General features: G+C 36.4%; 2 protein-coding genes across 2 annotated transcripts; one reads left to right on the forward strand and one right to left on the reverse strand.

Annotated features, from left to right (window-relative positions):
• Positions 1-390: 390 nt before the first annotated feature.
• Positions 391-11,342, reverse strand: LOC110466056. The gene is made up of 5 exons (XM_021522311.1): positions 11,123-11,342; positions 3,950-4,070; positions 3,003-3,100; positions 2,009-2,528; positions 391-1,276 (listed from the first exon to the last, which is right to left on the reverse strand). The coding sequence occupies exons 1-5, from the start codon at positions 11,249-11,251 to the stop codon at positions 942-944; spliced, it is 1,203 nt and encodes a 400-aa protein (XP_021377986.1). The 5' UTR covers positions 11,252-11,342; the 3' UTR covers positions 391-941.
• A 94-nt stretch (positions 11,343-11,436) lies between these two features.
• On the forward strand, positions 11,437-19,782 carry LOC110466082 (vesicle transport through interaction with t-SNAREs homolog 1B-like). Its single transcript, XM_021522377.1, has 7 exons — positions 11,437-11,585; positions 14,901-14,959; positions 15,691-15,801; positions 16,206-16,265; positions 17,416-17,589; positions 18,040-18,101; positions 18,629-19,782. The coding sequence occupies exons 1-7, from the start codon at positions 11,486-11,488 to the stop codon at positions 18,717-18,719; spliced, it is 657 nt and encodes a 218-aa protein (XP_021378052.1). The 5' UTR covers positions 11,437-11,485; the 3' UTR covers positions 18,720-19,782.
• The last annotated feature ends 352 nt before the right edge of the window (positions 19,783-20,134 follow it).

Genomic DNA, 20,134 nt, shown 5'->3' on the forward strand with positions numbered 1-20,134 from the left:
ATATTGAATATCCATGTACACAGGTTAACTATGCCACCATGGTTTTTTTGTTTTAAATCTTTCAAACTCTTATTCTCCCACTTGCTTCATATAGCATGAAACATTAAATGGGTACATGCTCTCTCAAAACTAGATATTTTCAAACTATAATTGATTGATTTTGTTGGAAGAAAATTTCATGTTCAGCCAGAAAAAAATCTGTATAAAGTGTCTTCATTTGAGTGCTGCACTGGTATTTCAAGATCCTGTTTCAAATTATACAGCATTCTGGAATGAGTCATCTTTATTTTTACATTGATCCTGGGCCGAGATAATTTTTCTATCAAAATATATCCTGTCCTGTAATAATCAGCATTAAAATAATAAAATATAATAAAATGAACTTCTGAATTTGTTATGAAATAAATCTTTTTGTCCAGCGATGAAATATTATATTCATGTTATCATGCACCATTCAGGATTGTCACTGTTCAATGAATTTCTCTTCTGCTAGTGATTGGAGTAAGTTTTGATTTATATTGTCAACTCCCAGTAGGTATCTTAACTATCCATACATAGTACATGTAATACAGAGATAGTTAGTTTAAAATGTATCATTGCATTTCATTTTGTACACATAAATACCAAACTATCGATAGACTGAAAGTAAAACTTTGCATGCTTGACACAAAAGAAAATCCAAATTAAATTTGGACAACTTGCAATTAAATATACAATTAGAATAAAACGAGAAAACTTATTACAACTTGATGCTTAAACTAACAACTGTGATGATTACATATACACACCAATAAGGCCTACATGTAACCATTCACCCACTGGTATCAACTAAACAAGGTTTTCGGGAAAATCAGGAATGTTATGGATCTTGGACTCATGTTTTTATCTACACCTCATCAGATGTAAGATATTAGAGACAAAACAAGTACATGTATTTGCCATCAGGATATTGCACACTGGTTATTCCTGGAGCTACTGGCCCCTGGGGAGTGAGGTGTGGCAAGCCATGTTTCTTTGTTCAAAGGTGGCACATACTCGGTCGTACGAGAGGTGAAGCAGGAACAGACAGCCTTACTGTGGCGCGTGTGATAGAACATCTGTGTACACTCCTCCACGTATTCTTCGTACAGACTGTCAAGGCGCAGGGCAGCTTGGATCTGTTCCATGCGTGCAGGAACCTCCAAGGCTTTAGCACAGTCTATAGAGCAGGCCCAATGCTGAAAGGGCACACAGGTGTTTCCCAGGTAAGGATTCTTAAATGTTATCACCTTGTAACCTGGAATATATACACAAGTGTTGTTAGAGGTATACAGTATCATAATGTAATATATTGGTATTTATAACGCTATCTCTATGATGAACTACCGTACAATAGCTATCACCCATGTAACCAATGTGTCATTACTGATGTAACCAATGTGGTCGGTACATGAATCCTAAATTTGAACTTAGAAAACAATACATTGTATGAATCATGAATGTCTAACAATAGTTATTTAAACTTGATCCATCACTTAGCCCTGAAAACTAACTTAACACAATTTTAGTTATGTGATTACAAAATCAATGAACCTACATGTACCTGCTAATTTAGACATCATTAAAACTGTCTTTATAATATCTATGCAGTACTAAAATGATAAAGTCATGTGACCACTTCCATTAAAAGACCACTTTTAATGTTCCCCATTGTTGTGATTTCATTGTGTATTGAACCTGTATTATGAAATCAACTTCATTAATAGACCATTGTTTTAACTTCCAAGGTTGGTTTCTCATTATCACAGTGGTGTTCTGATTCATCGACTTTGTTGACTATCGGTCAGTTAGGCCAACAAACTGTTTATAATCGACTATAGAATTCATGATGAATTTCAGTTGTATTAATTGTGTGTAGATATTAAGGAGTTTTCAGTAGAGTGATTTAATCCAAAGATCAATCATAAAATCAACCAATTTCTAACACTAGTCTCTCAATACAGGTCTGACTGTATCACCTTTCTCTTACCTATCTGGTCAGGAAGGCAGGCTGTAGTGCAGAAATGACACACTCTAAACATGTGATAAATGTCAGATATATAGTCCTTTAACACAAGGGCCACAGACGGGTCCTTATAGAAGTCTAGCTTGGATCCAATCACAGCCTTGGCTGCCCAGAACTGCAAGCTCTGTGGTTCACTCGTTCCAAATGTGTTTGTCCCCGACACAGGAATAATTCGAAACTCAACATCTGTGTGGTACCACATAAAAGTGGATTTGAAATAATTATGGTTGCCATGACGATGGACTGTTTTAATGGAAGGCATTTTCAGGAGGAACCCTGGGAGTGCATCTAGTATGTTGTTGTCCAGGAGAATGGTCTTGAGCTTTCTGCAGAAGACGAGTGTGTAGGGAATGGACTGCACTTGGAGCTTGTTGTTGGTAAGGGCCAGGTACTCCAACTGTTGCATCCGACCAACGTCAGATGGCAGGTTTTCTAGGCAGTTATACTTCAGGGACAAGAACTTAACATTCGGACACCGGAAGATCTGAAAGAAAAACATGTTTTAATTTTCTTTAACATTTGTGAGCCTCCCATCCTTCTCATAATGGCAATAAAGGGTGATAACCAATGTTCAATGTATCACTTACTACTATGTTTGGTAGATTGAACAATAAAAGACACATGAGAGTATTTGCTAGAGTTCCATTACAATTACAATAATATCGGTACACTTAAACAGTGGCAGGAATGAAAACCTCAACATCAATGTACAGTACTGTATTTTAAAAGAATTTTCTTGGTGGTCAGTGGAATCATGCTACTATTTAACTCTTTAAACTTACAGTAAACCAAGAATTTCTGCAACGGTTTCATTCTACACAAACAGTTTGTATATATATCAATTTCAGAAGCTACACAAACGTTAGTCCAACACTTTTTTATATACATGTAAAAGACAGGTGCTACTGAAATATCTGTGACATACAAATAGCAAATGTTTAGTTCTGACAGAATGTACCTCCTTTGGCAGTTTGTTGTCATCCCCATATTTAAATATGCTGTCCAGGTGGAACTCTGTGAAATTGTGGTTATTCAAATAGGTCCACAGCAAAGTCACTGAGGAAAGGAAATAGATAAATTAAAATTCAGAACATTAGATACTACAATAAAACCACTAAACAGTGAGGAAGGATAGCACAGCTGGGTAGTGTGTCAGCCTCAGTGTATATAGCTACTGACCTTTGGTGCTGAACCTCACAGAATGACAGTTACAAGCTAATCATGGCTGTGTCCTTGAACATGACACATTATCGCAATTGTTCTTGTCACAGGTGTCAAATCATAGGAAACAAGAGGATGGCATCCTTCATTGAGATAATGATCAAGTTTCAAACTAGGGGCAGTGAATTATGTTCCAGCTCAAAAACAGACAACTTAGAAATAACAACAGACCATGTGGCCAAGTAGTCACAGCAGCTTATATTTTACCACACCAGGGATATAAAGGACAGATGTTTCCATAATTTCAAAAGATTGATGTGCTGTTATAACTTATCTGCTACTTAAAGTTAACTATACATGTATATTGAACAAAACTTAATCTCATAACCCCTAAAATATTCAAAATAAAAGTTTTATGGCCAGCTATAGATACATTAAAATCTGTTTTAATTTCTGATATAAAATGAATGGACATGTGTTTAAAAAAACAATCTAATGTTGATATTTATTAATTAATTCTTGCAGCTATATACAAATATTAACCTTAATGAAGGTTGATACAAGAATTTACCAACCCAAGGACGATATATTTTACCAAGGCTGGCTTTACAGTCTTTAGGTATACCACTTATACTTCGACTACTACAAAGAGATTTGATGGCTGTCCTGTGGCCTGTTACATTGTATAAATATGATATCCTGAAATATGCAGACTAATTTTACAGACTAAACATATTTTCTCACCTCCTGGTTTTCTTAGTTTTTTTTTCATTTCTCGCTCAGTTTCTTCTCGAATGAGCTGCAGTAGAAAGTCTGGTCTTTTGTGGAGAGCCACAGACAAGAACCACAGACTCTGGGGAATTTTCTGAAGAGTTGAAAACAATTATATACATGTACATAATTATAATATGTAACAAAATGTACTAAGGTATGTACAGTGGGTTGTTGTCAGACTCAGAACAACATGTAAATATACATATGTTGATCAAACATTTGGCAGTCTTCCCATTCAAAATTTTGAACACCATAGCAAGTGGTCATTGAGATTTATTATTGTCATACACAGAAGAGATAAAAAATGTATACACCAACTGACTTTTACTGAAACAAATTTCATTTTTGTCTCTGCAAGTGTTTTGTTCTCAGGTTCATATACCAGGTAACAACATGTACATATTTATCTCAACAAATGTAAAAGACAATAATTGATAAGTAGAAGTGAGGTCAACACAGGTCAGCATTATACTATAGGTAGAAGTTGAATGTCAAAGAAAATCAGTGTTATACTAGAGGTGGAGGTCAACACAGGTCAGTGTTATACTAGAGGTGGAGGTCAACACAGATCAGTGTTATACTAGAGGTGTAGATTAACACAGGTCAGTGTTATCCTTGAGATGGAAATCAACACATGCCAGGGTTATACTAGAGGTGGAGATTAACACAGGACAGTGTTATACTTGAGATGGAGATCAACACATGTCAGTGTTATTCTAGAGGTGGAGATTAACACAGGTCAGTATTATACTAGAGGAGGAGGTCAACACAGGTCAGGGTTATACTAGAGGTGGAGGACAACACTGCTCAGTGTTATACTAGAGGTTGAGATCAACACAGGTCAGTGTTAAACTAGAGGTGGAGGTCAACTCTGGTCAGTGTTATACTAGAGGTCAACACTGGTCAGTGTTATACTTGAGATGGAAATAAACACATGTCAGCGTTATACTAGAGGTGGAGGTTAACTCAGGTCAGTGTTATACTAGTGGTGGAGGTCAACACAGGTTAGTGTTATACTAGAGGTGGTGGTCAACACAGGTCAGTGTGACACTAGAGGTGGAGGTCAACACTGGACAGTGTTATACTAGAGGGGGAGGTCAACACAGGTCAGCGTTATTTACTAGAGATGGAAGTCAACACAGGTCAGTGTTCTACTAGAGCTGGAGGTCAATAAAGGTCAGTGTTATACTAGAAGTCAACACAGGTCAGTGTTATGCTAGAGGTGGATGTCAACACATGTCAGTGTTATTCTAGAGGTGGAGATTAACACAGGACAGTGTTATACTTGAGATGGAAATAAACACATGTCAGTGTTATACTAGAGGTCAACACTGGTCAGTTTATACTATAGGTAGAAGTTGAAAGTCAAAGAAAATCAGTGTTATACAAGAGGTGGAGGTCAACACAGGTCAGTGTTATACTAGAGGTGGAGATTAACACAGGTCAGTGTTATACTTGAGATGGAGGTCAACACAGGTCAGTGTTACACTAGAGGTGGAGGTCAACACAGGTCAGTGTTATACTAGAGGTGGAGGTCAACACAGGTCAGTGTTATACTAGAGGAGGAGGTCAACACAGGTCAGTGTTATACTAGAAGTCAACACAGGTCAGTGTTATACTAGATGTGAGGTCAACACTGGTCAGTGTTATACTTGAGGTGGATGTCAACACAGGTCAGTGTTATACTTGAGATGGAGATCAACACAGGTCAGTGTCATACTTGCGATGGCGATCAACACATGTCAGTGTTATACTAGAGGTGGAGGTCAACACAGGTCAATGTTATACTAGAGGTGGAGGTTAACACAGGTCAGTGTTATACTAGAGGTGGAGGTCAACACTGGTCAGTGTTATACTAGAGATGGAGGTCAATACAGGTCAGTGTTATACTAGAGGTGGAGGACAACACAGGTCAGTGTTATACTAGAGGAGGAGGTCAACACAGGTCAGTGTTATACTAGAAGTCAACACAGGTCAGTGTTATACTAGAGGTGGAGATCAACACAGGTCAGTGTTATACTAGAGGTGGAGGTCAACACAGGTCAATGTTATACTAGAGGTGGAGATTAACACAGGTCAGTGTTATACTAGAGGTGGAGGTCAACACAGGTCAGTGTTATACTAGAGGAGGAGGTCAACACAGGTCAGTGTTATACTAGAAGTGGAGGTCAACACAGGTCAGTGTTATACTAGAAGTCAACACAGGTCAGTGTTATACTAGAGGTCGAGGTCAACACAGGTCAGTGTTATACTAGAGGTGAAGGTCAACACAGGTCAGTGTTATACTAGAGGTGAAGGTCAACACAGGTCAGTGTTATACTAGAGGTGAGGTCAACACTGGTCAGTGTTATACTAGAGGTGGAGGTCAACACAGGTCTGTGTTATACTAGAGGTGGAGGTCAACACAGGTCTGTGTTATACTAGAGGTGGAGGTCAACACAGGTCAGTGTTTTACTAGAGGTGTAGGTCAACACAAGTAAGTGTTAAACTAGAGGTCAACATTGGTCAGTGTTATACTATAGGTAGAGGTCAACACAGGTCAGTGTTATACTAGAGGTCAACACAGGTCAGTGTTATACTAGTGGTGGAGGTCAACACAGGTCAGTGTTATACTAGAGGTGAAGGTCAACACAGGTCAGTGTTATACTAGAGGTGAAGGTCAACACAGGTCAGTGTTATACTAGAGGTGAAGGTCAACACAGGTCAGTGTTACACTAGAGGTGGAGGTCAACACAGGTCAGTGTTATTTACTAGAGATGGAAGTCAACACATGTGGAGGTCAACACAGGTCAGTATTATACTAGAGGTGGAGGTCAACACAGGTCAGTATTATTCTAGAGGTGGAGGTCAACACAGGTCAGTGTTATTTACTAGAGATGGAAGTCAGCACATGTCAGTGTTATACTAGAGGTGGAGGTCAACACATGTAAGTGTTAAACTAGAGGTCAACATTGGTCAGTGTTATCCTATAGGTGGAGGTCAACACAGGTCAGTGTTATACTAAAGGTGGAGGTCAACACAGGTCAGTGTTATAATAGAGGTTGAGGTCAACACAGGTCAGTGTTATACTAGAGGTAGAGGTGGAGATCAACACAGGTCAGTGTTATACTTGAGATGGAGATCAACACATGTCAGTGTTACACTAGAGGCGGAGGTCAACACAGGTCAGTGTTATACTAGAAGTCAACACTGGTCAGTGTTATACTAGAGGTGGAGGTCAACACATGTAAGTGTTAAACTAGAGGTCAACATTGGTCAGTACACAGGTCAGTGTTATACTAGAGGTGGAGGTCTACACTGGTCAGTGTTATACTAGAGATGGAGATCAACACAGGCCAGTGTTATACTTGAGATGGAGATCAACACATGTCAGTGTTACACTAGAGGCGGAGGTCAACACAGGTCAGTGTTATACTAGAAGTCAACACAGGTCAGTGTTATACTAGAGGTGGATGTCAACACAGGTCAGTGTTATACTAGAGGAGGAGGTCAACACAGGTCAGTGTTATACTAGAAGTGGAGGTCAACACAGGTCAGTGTTATACTAGAGATGGAGGTCAACACAGGTCAGTGTTATACTAGAGATGGAGGTCAACACAGGTCAGTGTTATAATAGAGGTTGAGGTCAACACAGGTCAGTGTTATACTAGAGGTGAAGGTCAACACAGGTCAGTGTTATACTAGAGGTGAAGGTCAACACAGGTCAGTGTTATACTAGAGGTGAAGGTCAACACAGGTCAGTATTATACTAGAGGTGGAGGTCAACACAGGTCAGTGTTATTTACTAGAGATGGAAGTCAGCACATGTCAGTGTTATACTAGAGGTGGAGGTCAACACAGGCCAGTGTTATACTAGAGGTGGAGGTCAACACTGGTCAGTGTTATACTAGACATGGAGATCAACACAGGCCAGTGTTATACTTGAGATGGAGATCAACACATGTCAGTGTTACACTAGAGGTGGAGGTCAACACAGGTCAGTGTTAAGTGTTATACTAGAGGTGGAGGTCAACACAGGTCAGTGTTATTCTAGAGGTGGAGGTCAACACAGGTCAGTGTTATTTACTAGAGATGGAAGTCAGCACATGTCAGTGTTATACTAGAGGTGGAGGTCAACACAAGTAAGTGTTAAACTAGAGGTCAACATTGGTCAGTGTTATACTATAGGTGGAGGTCAACACAGGTCAGTGTTATACTAGAGGTGGAGGTCAACACAGGTCAGTGTTATAATAAAGGTAAATGCAGGTCAGTGATAAATTTTTTTACAACAATTATGAAAAAAGTTATTTGAACTTCAATTTATCATTCTTGTTGGCCTGGATGTTAATGTGGGAAGAAACCAGGATACCGAGAGAAAATCCAAGTGGTCAGGCAGGTGACCTTATATATAGGTATATCAAAATATTGACGAATTTCATTAGATGATCCTGAATCACAATGTGTCCATTGCAACAGTATAAGATCAATAACAATCACGGGTAAACACTAAAGTAGGTCATCAGGAAATCTCACCCTATAGTTACAATGGCATAGGATTACCAAAACTTTACTTGTGGTCTTTTATAATATTTTAATACTACCAAGAAAAATAAGTTTAATAGTGTCTTACCATAGCAGTTGATAAACAGCATATAAAACTATCTATTTTTCAATAGTTTCAAAATATTGAACATAATTCTTGAGTCACATTCATTTTGTTAATGTAATCAGGTTAAATTGCTATTTTTATGACATTACCATGAAAAACTCATGATAATAAATAGTAATACCTGTATCTCACATTTGAAAACAAAATTATTAATTATATCACGAATACTTTCTTTGATTGACTCTATCACTCTAATAATGTAGTCAGTTATTTGATACATTATCATAAATGAGATAATAATTAAGTACCTAATACTGTTTATTGCATTGACTTATTATGTATTTTTCTATGTAAGCCCTTCTCAGCGATGACACTTGTTGTATCCTGTGCGGTTCAGTTCAAGTACAGTTAGAAACAGTAACACATGTATGTCAATCTTCACGCACCAGCACTTGAACTGCTGCATCATCCACAAGGTCAAAAAGAGGACAGTATCTGATTACATCAGTCATGGTAATTAATGTTTTATGTTTGTTTTAGTATACATGCATGTTCTGGTATGTGTATATGCTACACTGAATACAGTTACACAGTAATACAGCATGAGAGAATGACGGATGAATAAATGCAGATGCAAAAATAAATGATGGATTATGTCTGTGCACATATGCCTGACAAAGCCATTAACTGGAAATATGTATCTTCTAATTTGTAACTTGTATACTAAAGATGAACATCAGTACATATTATCTGCATGTATACATGTACCATGAGAGGGAAAATGCACAGTAAGACTGGGATTTGAACCAGGGACATTGCCCTAACTGTAAACAGACACTCTAACCAATTGAGCTACCTGGCTGTTGGCAATCAACCCAGTCCAGTTCAGCTACACTCTTCCCTCCTTAAACAAAGTCTTAAACCTTGAAGACACACAAGACCCTACACCTTCTTCCATGCGTATGTTTAGTTGGGTGCAAAATGCAACAGAAGAGGAGAAATGCACTGCCAGACTGGAGGTCAAACCTGGGACCTCCCAACTCTACACCTGCTCGCCGGTGATCAACTAAGTCCAGTTCTGCTACATTCCTCCCTCCTTCAAAAAGTCTGTGCCCATGCAAATAGCACTATCTACAACCTAGGCTCGGGTATCCCTCTACCAAACATTCACACAGCATTTGAAAAATGGGTTGGTCACAGGCCCCACATTGGGCGCCAAATGTAACAGGAAAGGGCAAATGCACAACCAGACTGGGATTAAAACCCAGGACCTCCTGAATTCTAGACATGCAGACACTCTATATAATCAGTTCAGCTACCTGCAGGTTGCCAGCAATCAACCCAGTCAAGTTCCACTATATACGTACCGGTACATAACTATATAAATATGTATATAATAGATCACAGTTACATGTGTATATACTGGTCAAAACACATATTAATTTTTCACTTTATTTTTGGTCAATATATTGCAGTAATACAGTATGTACATGATACAATTATGCAAATGAACAAGGATTTGAAAACAAGTACAGAGTACTAATATTAATTTCTCTTTTTATAAGTTGCTTTCAATATGCAGTGATCGGACTGCTCTGACTGCTAATATTATTCATTGTGTATAGTTATGTCAGTGGGCTGTACAAGTCGAGATGTTAAATACATTTTAAAACATCTGTAAACTGTACAAAAAATCGAAACTTTCCTATTACTAGTATCTGACAACTGACGTCCTGTGAAATATAATTATCTATTGCCATCTCAATTCTTGTGCAAGACTAACATTCTGTCTCACCAAAAAGACATGTTGTGTCGCAAAGGGTATTAGATTAGACATGCTCTAAAAGATATGTATGATATAAATGAGTGGACATGTTTGAGTAACAACAGAAATCTTCAATTTTACATTTGTTTTTAAGTGACACAAAATTTGTTCAACACAGTAGATAAACATTGAATATTATAATTTTAATATTAATACCCGGCCTCCTCTGCCCCAGCCGGGTATTTCTGACGACGCAATATATAAAAAAATCTCTCGTCGTCAGAAAGCTACGTTATCGCAGCTAGTACTAGACAGGTACACACACAATATGCACGTAGAGTATTATAAGAGATTTTAATTTGAAAAGTGAGTTGTCCTAACTATTATTAAACTATGGAAATCCCAAATATCAATGATTCCAACATTACTATTTTCACAGTAAAAGAAAATCACTCTATGAATTATGGTCATGATAATAATATAAATGATATTGTTTTTTCTATAGCGATGACTTGTAATAATTGTTCATTATAAGAAACTGAGATTGTAGTTTTAATTTTTTTTCTATAGAAGACTCTTTTCCAATTAATGATGATGATGATGAGGATGATGATGATGAACTGTTGATCATCAGATTAATGATGATGATGATGGTTGGCGACGTTACGAGTCGCATTTATAAATATTTAAGTATGTCAAATGTTATGACATAACGTATGACTATAACTCAACACGATACCGTCGCTGAACATACCCTGAACACGTTGATATATGTTGCCAATATACTTACCCCCAGGTGTTCCGTGTCAGCTCCATCACCCTTCTGGAAAAGTGTCCTTTTCAACTCAATCCATTGTTCTGGACAAGTGTGGAATCTCTTGAACATAAGCAATTCAAATCCGCAAAAGACATGAGTCATCTTTGGGCAGAATATATTGAGAATTACATTCTGGTTTCGTTATCTGAAGAAACCAGGCTCAATGGACGTTTCTTCCGTATGTTTTATTCTACCGAATAAAGCAATCTGCGTGCTTAATAAGCTTTGCGACAATAGTCACCCGAGTGAAGCGTTTGTGAGACCCATTAACACCTGTCTGACAGTTCCCATCTTGCAGTTGCTTCCCCTGAATGTTCATGTGATACATTTGTAAACATGTCGTCGGAGAAATTCGAGTCATTAGAAGATGACTTGACTTCGATCATCGACGGTTTAAGGGAGAGAATTGAGAAGAAGATCCCAGTATATCGAGGAGGTATGATAATTCCTTGTAGTATGATGATCATTAAATGTTTCTTATCCATAAACTCACTGTTTTTCCCTGTATAGTTGTCACACCCACAGGGGCCTGTCCTGTCTACTGGGATAGCAGGACGTATAATACACAGGGACCTGATAATTTGTTACAGTTATATTTGGACCTAAACTAAGATGTTCAGAGTAATTTTACACGTATATAATCATCATTGGGGTGGCATTTTTACCGACTATTGATCTAAACCCCACAAATGTGTAAACTTACTCTAAACTTAAAAAGAATCTACAAGTGGCACAAAACAAGGTGATAAGATTTATATTAAATGTACATAATAGACACAGTTTGTCATACCAAGATTTTAGTTGTGTAAACATGCTGGATATCAATACCAGGGCAAAGCAACTTAGACTGAACCCTATGTTCAATATTTTCCATGAAAACTTAGCTCCTCAATATATGTACCAATTTTTTAACAGGAATCCTTGTCCGTATCGTTCTTGCTCAAATCTATGTAATTTTATTGTTCCTTATGTAAAAGGTTCTGAATCTACAACTTTTTATTTTTCTGGTACCAAAGATTGGAATTCACTTCCTGAAAACATCAAAAATGAAAATAATAAATTTACTTTTAAATACAAGGTGAAGAGTCGTTCACAGAAAGAATTAAGCTTATGAAAGGAAAACAAGAAAGTGAATATGTGTACTTTTAATATGATTCTATGTTTTAGATTATTAATTATTTTACTGTATGTTTCACATTCAAATAGAAGAAAAGTATTATGTGTACTTTTAAACTAACCATCATGTTCTAATGGAATAGAAGTTTATTTTATGAATGATGTCCACAAAATTATAACACCAATATTCAATTTTAACATTGTACTTCAGTTTCTTTTAAAGGACCCCAATGGAAATAAGCTTTTATGTTTTTGAGTTATCCTAGGTAAAAGGCTGCAATTTCGGTAAAAATTCTAATCAACTGATCTCATATATTAACTAGTGCTCAATGTTGTTATTTTATGGTACAAGTACTGTCGCAAAATTTAATGTTGTACTGTACTCTACTCTGTGATATTCATGTATTGTAATATGCCTATATTTTACCTGAAGTTTTGGTCCAAATAATTAGCTGTAACAAATTCTCAGGTCCCTGTGGTATAAAACACAGAGTTGTGTAGTAAGTACAATGTACTTGAAATAGCGATATCTTTAGTAGCAACGTTTTAGACATACATTTTAAAGTGTAACAGTTCACTTTTATAATTACATAGAGTCCTGCTAATACCCTACAGGGTTGGGTTGCAGGTTTTATCCCCAGTGAAAGCAACCTTCTCTATTTCCTGATTTTTTCACCACATTTATTGACATATAAAATACTCCATCACTTTTCGTAAAATAATTATCTGGATGAGACATTTAAAGTGGCTGACACCATGTTAATACAGAGCTATGAGATGTTATGCATAAACAAATGAGGAATCGTGCAATGCAGGTTCAGTGGTACTGTCTTCCTGAAGGGTCCTCTGGTCGTCATGAGGACTAGAAGGATTCCACTGAATAGGCAATCTTGTTACTGGTAATGTGCTTCCGTGTTATGATGGTTCGTGGAATAAAGGAGTTCTGGTAGATGCCAGTCATGACCGGGATTTGCTCCAAGCTTGAAGCTGCTGCTGGTGGCTCCACGGGTCCTTGCATCTGCCTGCCTTATCTTATGGCTGAGCTCCACTTCCACAATTCGGTTGATCTTGTATAACAACGTGCCCTGGCCCTTGCCCTTCTTACTATTAGGGGTTCCCATCTCAGATGAGGCAGTAAGGCCATCATGCTACCTTCATCTCTGAAGTAGTTCTGGGTAGTAAACTTGCAACCTGCTTTAGGACTCTCTCCATCATCTCGATATGTTGGGCTAGATAGGGTCCCATACTGCTTTAGCATGTTCCATAAAGGGATGGACTAGAGTGGTATACGTCGCTCTTGCCCTAACTTCCTCTGGGCAGGCTCAGAGGTTCCTTTGGAGGAAGGAAGCCTACCAACCTACCTGTCTTTGACGATGTAGCACTTATGATCATGCCAGGAGATCTAGAGGTCGTTCCTGATGGTGAATGACACCAAGTTATTGTAATTAGTTTTCAAGATGTTCCTCCTACGAGTTACATGTATGATGACAAACTTGTTCAGGTTAAAAGCCATCTGCCAATTGCATGTCCACTTGTGGAGGGCGTTGAGAATGTCCTGTACCCTGACACTGTCTCTGCATGGAAAATCTATTTGTCGGCAGATGATGCAGTCATCTGCAAATAACCGGATGTTGGATTTCTCTACCTCCGACAGGTCGTTTATATACAGCAGGAACAGCTCCCTTCAATGATAACTTGTTGTTTCCTGCTGTATAAAAAGTTCCTAATCCATTGATGTATGTTCCCTTGGATCCCATAGTTACGGGTGGGGCTTGTGGAGGAAACAACGTTGATGTGGGACCTTGTCGAAGGCCTTGGCGCACTCCAGTGTCATGGGCATGCAATAAGTATGTCATAAATAAATTCAGAACATACAAATTATGACCAATGACAGTGGAGCAAAATATAATATGAAAAAAAGTGGTAGGAACTGTTCTATTCATTCTAAATTCTAACAATTGATGCTACACTATTTGTATTTTAACTGACAGCTTTTAATATTGCATCATCAGCTTAAAATGTATGGCTCATATAGAACACTTGATATATTAATGTTGGGATGATTTAAATTCTACAAACTATTCCAGATCAATCTTAAGTTTAAATGATCTTACAGGAAACTCAGTTATTTTGGGATCAAAATATAAAAGGTCATTAGGTAACAGTGACACAGTGTGCTTGTTTGGACAATAGTAGAGCATCTTGACTGCACATATTTTCATTAATGTAACATCAAAATTTGAGGTCATAGAGTTCATCACCAATCAAATGAAAAAAAAATTCAGACTCTAGTAGTTCTACTTAGCAATGACCTTCAAACTTCCCCGGACTTCCCTCACTGATGTGTAGTTCTACTTAGCAATGACCTTCAAACTTCCCCGGACTTCCCTCACTGATGTGTAGTTCAAGTTAGAAACTACATTAACCTTGGGGTTTATGGTGCACAGACCATCTGTACACATGATCAATTTCTCACCTTGTACCGTAAGCTAAACTGACATTTAGTTGAACTAAGTAGTTAGCTGGGACTCTGTTACAGGGAATCTTTATATCATTCTCCTCCATTCATGTTGGTTTTGTAGAAAGATTGTTTGGTTGATATGTATATTAAAAACCTTTGTTTTATTCTATGCAGAGGAAAAGAAAACAGCAATTCGCCATGCAGGACGAAATTTGGAGGAGGCAGAATTTGTTGTATGTTACTCACTGATCTTACTTCAGTTTAGTCAACTGTGGTAACTCTAGCATAAAAACAAAGAATTTGATAAAGGTTTTTTTATCATGAATTAAATTCAATAAATAGCTTTTCACAAGTTTCAGGTATAAGATTCTATGGGAAAGTCTTTCTGATTGAAATTGTTTTTTTTGAGATGTGTCTGCTTTTCAAACATGAGTTACATATATATGTATAGGACCTTACATGAGTTTGTATTTCATATGAGATTTATGAAACGAGTCTAAGAATTTTTCATTTTAACGAGCCTCTTGCGAGCTAAAATGAAACATTTGTGACTAGTTTCATAAATCTCATATGAAATGAAAACGAGTGTCAGATCCTTTTTATCACCTAGTCAAGATTTGTGGCATTTCTTCCTGTAAAACGACAATTTTCATGCAACCTTGAAATGTAAAAAGCTGCCACTTTGACTCCACAGCATAAGTCTGTGACGTCATGTACTTGTCCTAGTGTGACGTCACAATTGAAGCAATTGAAAATTACAACCAATCACAGGGCTGATAGGTCATATTACATGGGTTGATGTGGAAAAAAATATGACATGGGTATATTCACTGGATAACACAGTATATTGTGTGATAAAAAAAAATCATTTTTGCATATATATATAAGGGAATGAGGTAGTGAAATTGACATTGCTTTATGAATTTCTTCTGTTATCTATTTGTAACCTTAATTGTGCTTGCAGTTGCAAGAAATGGAAGAGGAAGCCAAGGTGGCACCAGTACCCTATAGAACACAAATGCTTGGGAAGCTCCGAAATTATCGACGGGACTTGGAGCAAGCTTCGAAGTTATTGGTCAGTCTAGTAGATAATCCTTTAGTTTTAATTCCAAGCATGTATATATGTATAAAATTGATGTTGTTGCGGAAGACAAAACTTTGAAAATTCAAAAAGTGTGATTTTTGTCTTCGTCAAACTTACTACAAATGCCAACACTTTGAGATTTGTTTTAGCATGCTCAAGGACACACATATCAACAAGCATAATTAGAGATTTTTTTATTGGACTCATGAAAACTGTTACAACTATCTATTACAGATGTCAAAGTACATTATAATGAGAATGCATGTGTTCAACTTTTTAAGACTTCTTAATGTTACTAAGAATACTGTACATAAACATAAATCAGATCTTCTTCAGTCGTCTTAGATGTTACAGAGAATTTGGTCAATAAATATATTTTTCTTTCTGTTTTCTAGAAAAAGGAGAGTGGAAAACCTGTAGGTGGTTCAGATAACTATGGATTTGACAGAGATGATGTAAGTAAAATAATAACATGTGAAGCAAAATCAGGTGCATTACTCAGATACTACAAAATTTGAAACAAGGGTCGGTCACAGACACCAATTTTGTAATAGGAGAAAAGAAATGCAGAGCCAGATTTAACAAAATAAAATAAGTACAAGTCATCTAGAATGTCTGTGTTTCATCATACCTCAAAAATATTCATCATATTCTTAGACTAAAGGGCCACATTGCTCAACAATATTTATCATATTATTAGACTAAAGCTTCAAAATATTTATCTTATTCTAAGACTATAGGGCCACATTATTCAACAATATTTATCATATACAAAGACTATAGGACCTTACAACAGAACAATATTTATCATATCCTGAGACTATAGGACCACATAACAGAACAATATTTATCATATCCTGAGACTGTAGGGCCACATAACATAACAATATTTATCATATCCTGAGACTGTAGGGCCATATAACATAACAATATTTATCATATCCTGAGACTATAGGGCTACATAACATAACAATATTTATCATATCCTGAGACTGTAGGGCCACATAACATAACAATGTTTATCATATCCTGAGACTGTAGGGCCACATAACAGAACAGTATTTATCATATTCTGAGATTATAGGGCCACAAAACAGAACAATATTTATCATATCCTGAGACTGTAGGGCCACATAACATAACAATATTTATCATATCCTGAGACTGTAGGGCCATATAACATAACAATATTTATCATATCCTGAGACTATAGGGCTACATAACATAACAATATTTATCATATCCTGAGAATGTAGGGCCACATAACATAACAATGTTTATCATATCCTGAGACTATAGGACCACATAAAAGAACAATATTTATCATATCCTGAGACTAGAGGACCACATAACAGAACAATATTTATCATATCCTGAGACTGTAGGACCACATAACAGAACAATATTTATCATATTCTGAGATGATAGGGCCACATAGACCAACAATATTTATCATATCCTGAGACTGTAGGGCTAGCCTACATAACATGACAATGTTTGTCATTAGGGTTACTGCTAATTTTATGCACATATGTAAAGTTAATGTGATCAATTTAATGATATCAGGTCCCTAGTGTTAAGTTCCATTCGTTTTTCTATATATAGCGGATTGTAGCCTCACAGCGCTCTAAGCTGATGCATGGGACCCAGTCCCTCAACAGGGCCTCTGAGAGTCTGGCCAGGACACAGCAGGTGGCAGCCGAGACAGACATGATCGGTGTGGACACTATAGACGAGCTGGGCAGACAGAGAGAGTCTCTTGTACGCACTAAAGGCATGGTAGGTAACATTTCACTACTTTACTGGTAATTTCAATTAATAACAATATTTGGATATTAAGAGGAAAGATTTTAGATATGGCTAGCTATATTTGTCTTTCTGTCTTGAAACAAATCAGCCCTGTTGGAAGTTTGATATATGATTAATTCATGTTAGGCAATTGTAAAAAGATATACCAGTGAAACCTGTCTTATCTGATCCCCTAGTATTCTGACATTGTGTCCAATCTTATATATAGCTGTAATCTTATAGGTAATAAAAATCAACTTGTGTTTTCTGACACCTGTCTAGTACATGTACAACCAATTTGAATAGATACAATTGCCTTTTGTCAAGAATTTCATCTGATCTATACAGCATTTGAATTTGGAATAATTATACACCATCATCAAATTAATTCTTAGTTTCAAGATATAATCATTTCATTGTGAAGCATTTTCACTTTTTCAGTTGGATGAAACTGATGGAAATCTCTCCAAAAGTAGAAAAATTCTCAAATCTATGGCAACAAGGTAAGATATATAAATTACTACTCGTGTATATTTCTCTGCTGTTTGCCCGTGTGTATGTCAGCAGCCATTTTGGGTTCAGGATAACTGCATGGAGATGGTCATTATCTATTGTCACATAGATGACCACTGAATTGTAATTTCATTTTGGCTATTCCCCCAATGATAGATTTTTTCATGTTATACCATATACTGGTATAAAGGCATGATTCAAAAAAGTGATCATGTTGTATACTACAACGTTTGGGACAGTATTTGTAATTCTAACTTCTGATCAGTTGAAGTTACATTGCAATGAAGTTACAGCTATTATGTTGTGTTTTGTGTTAAACTCTTTGGTTTTTATCAGAAATTGATTCATTAATGATGAACTAAAAATTGTTGTCTGTCTTTTTGAATTCATTTATAAGGAATAACAATGAAAAGTATTCTTTAAAAAGAAGTTTGTAAAGTTTTTCACTTTAAACTGTTAATTGTAATATTGTCTATGTTTGACCTTATCATTTTTTTCTCTTTTTTTCTTTCTTCAGGGTGATGACAAATAAGATGATTTTAATTGTGATAATACTTTTAGAACTGGCACTACTAGGTGGACTTGTGTACTGGAAGTTTTTTTCGTGATGCAAGGACTTATTAATATGATTCATAACTTTGATCAGAAAGTAATGGTATGAATGGTGCAAATAGGCTGTGATTCAGATAGACTCTGGAGTTTCTTGTTTAGCAACCTTATACAAAGTGATTGATTCAGAACAAAAGCAGTCACAATCATGTAGTAGAGAAGAGTATATACTTACACCCTATGTCAAGTTCCGGTTTGAAAAAAAATCAATCTATTTTGATTTTTCATTACAACCAACATTCCTTACTGATAAATTATATTTTAATGTTCAGAATAAAAATATTGATAATGTTCCATGTATGAGACAATGAAAAAATATAAATATTTAATATTATTACAAAGATAGGCAATACCACCCTTATGTATTCATCAGACATATCGGATAGCACAAGGTTAGGTGCCGAGTAATATTTCATTAGCGCTATCTAAGATGTCCGATGAACACACAAGTGGTATGTCTTTTTATTCCATACATAAAATGTGCTATCTTCATCTATACAACAATCTAACACCTCAACCAAACAGGTTTTTTCTAGAATTTTTACCTATTTTCATTCTTTGAAACCTGTGTGGCGTAAGTGGTTGTCAATGATGTTACTATACAGGGGTGAAAGTGTACGGATGTAATGATACTTTTGTAAGATGTATTGTCGCGATTGGGGGATTATCACTAGCTGATCTTCATTTCTGGTTTTATATCTTTTTCATTTTCTTGTCTTAATTGAAGCATACATATTTCATTTCTGCATAAGTGAACTGCGCTTTGACAGACAGGGGCTAAAATGTTATCACTTGGTATAACCTCTCTATCCTCAAAGAAAAAAGCCAGCAATAGCCTTTAATACTCTGTTGAATGGAAGTGTTCAGTTTATTTGTAGTATAAACATTTTTAATGTGTTTCATTCATTGATATTCCCTCTTTAGTCCTGTCCATTATCAGATAAAGCAAGCTTGAATGGGTATATTTGGTTGTTGTCTTATATGCATTCAAATTCGCAATATATATATTTAATTTGTACATAGAAAGAATATAATGTGTATAAAAAGATGATTAAAATGGTTGAAAATATCTTTTAACATGTTTTTGTTGTAAGCTGCCTCGGAATCTTGACTGGTAAAGGATACTGATAGATTTCTGATTGGTCAAGTTGGAAAAAATCCAATATGATGTTTTATACATAAGTAAATATTTCTAACCTTATTCAGACAAGAGGCCCATGGGCCTTAACGGTCACCTGATATATTTATACAGAGAGTTGATTTTGTTTTTAACATGAACAGAAATATTATTCAAAGTGACAAAAAACAATAAAACCACCTTATTCAATATCTAGCATACAGATTTCAGACTAAAAAGTATTTGAAACTAGCACCTCTGATTCTAAACAAGGAAAATGAAGAAATTTTAGCACAC

Source organism: Mizuhopecten yessoensis, unplaced genomic scaffold, assembly GCF_002113885.1.
Source record: "Mizuhopecten yessoensis strain PY_sf001 unplaced genomic scaffold, ASM211388v2 scaffold11115, whole genome shotgun sequence".
NCBI classification, from domain to species: Eukaryota; Metazoa; Mollusca; class Bivalvia; order Pectinida; family Pectinidae; genus Mizuhopecten; species Mizuhopecten yessoensis.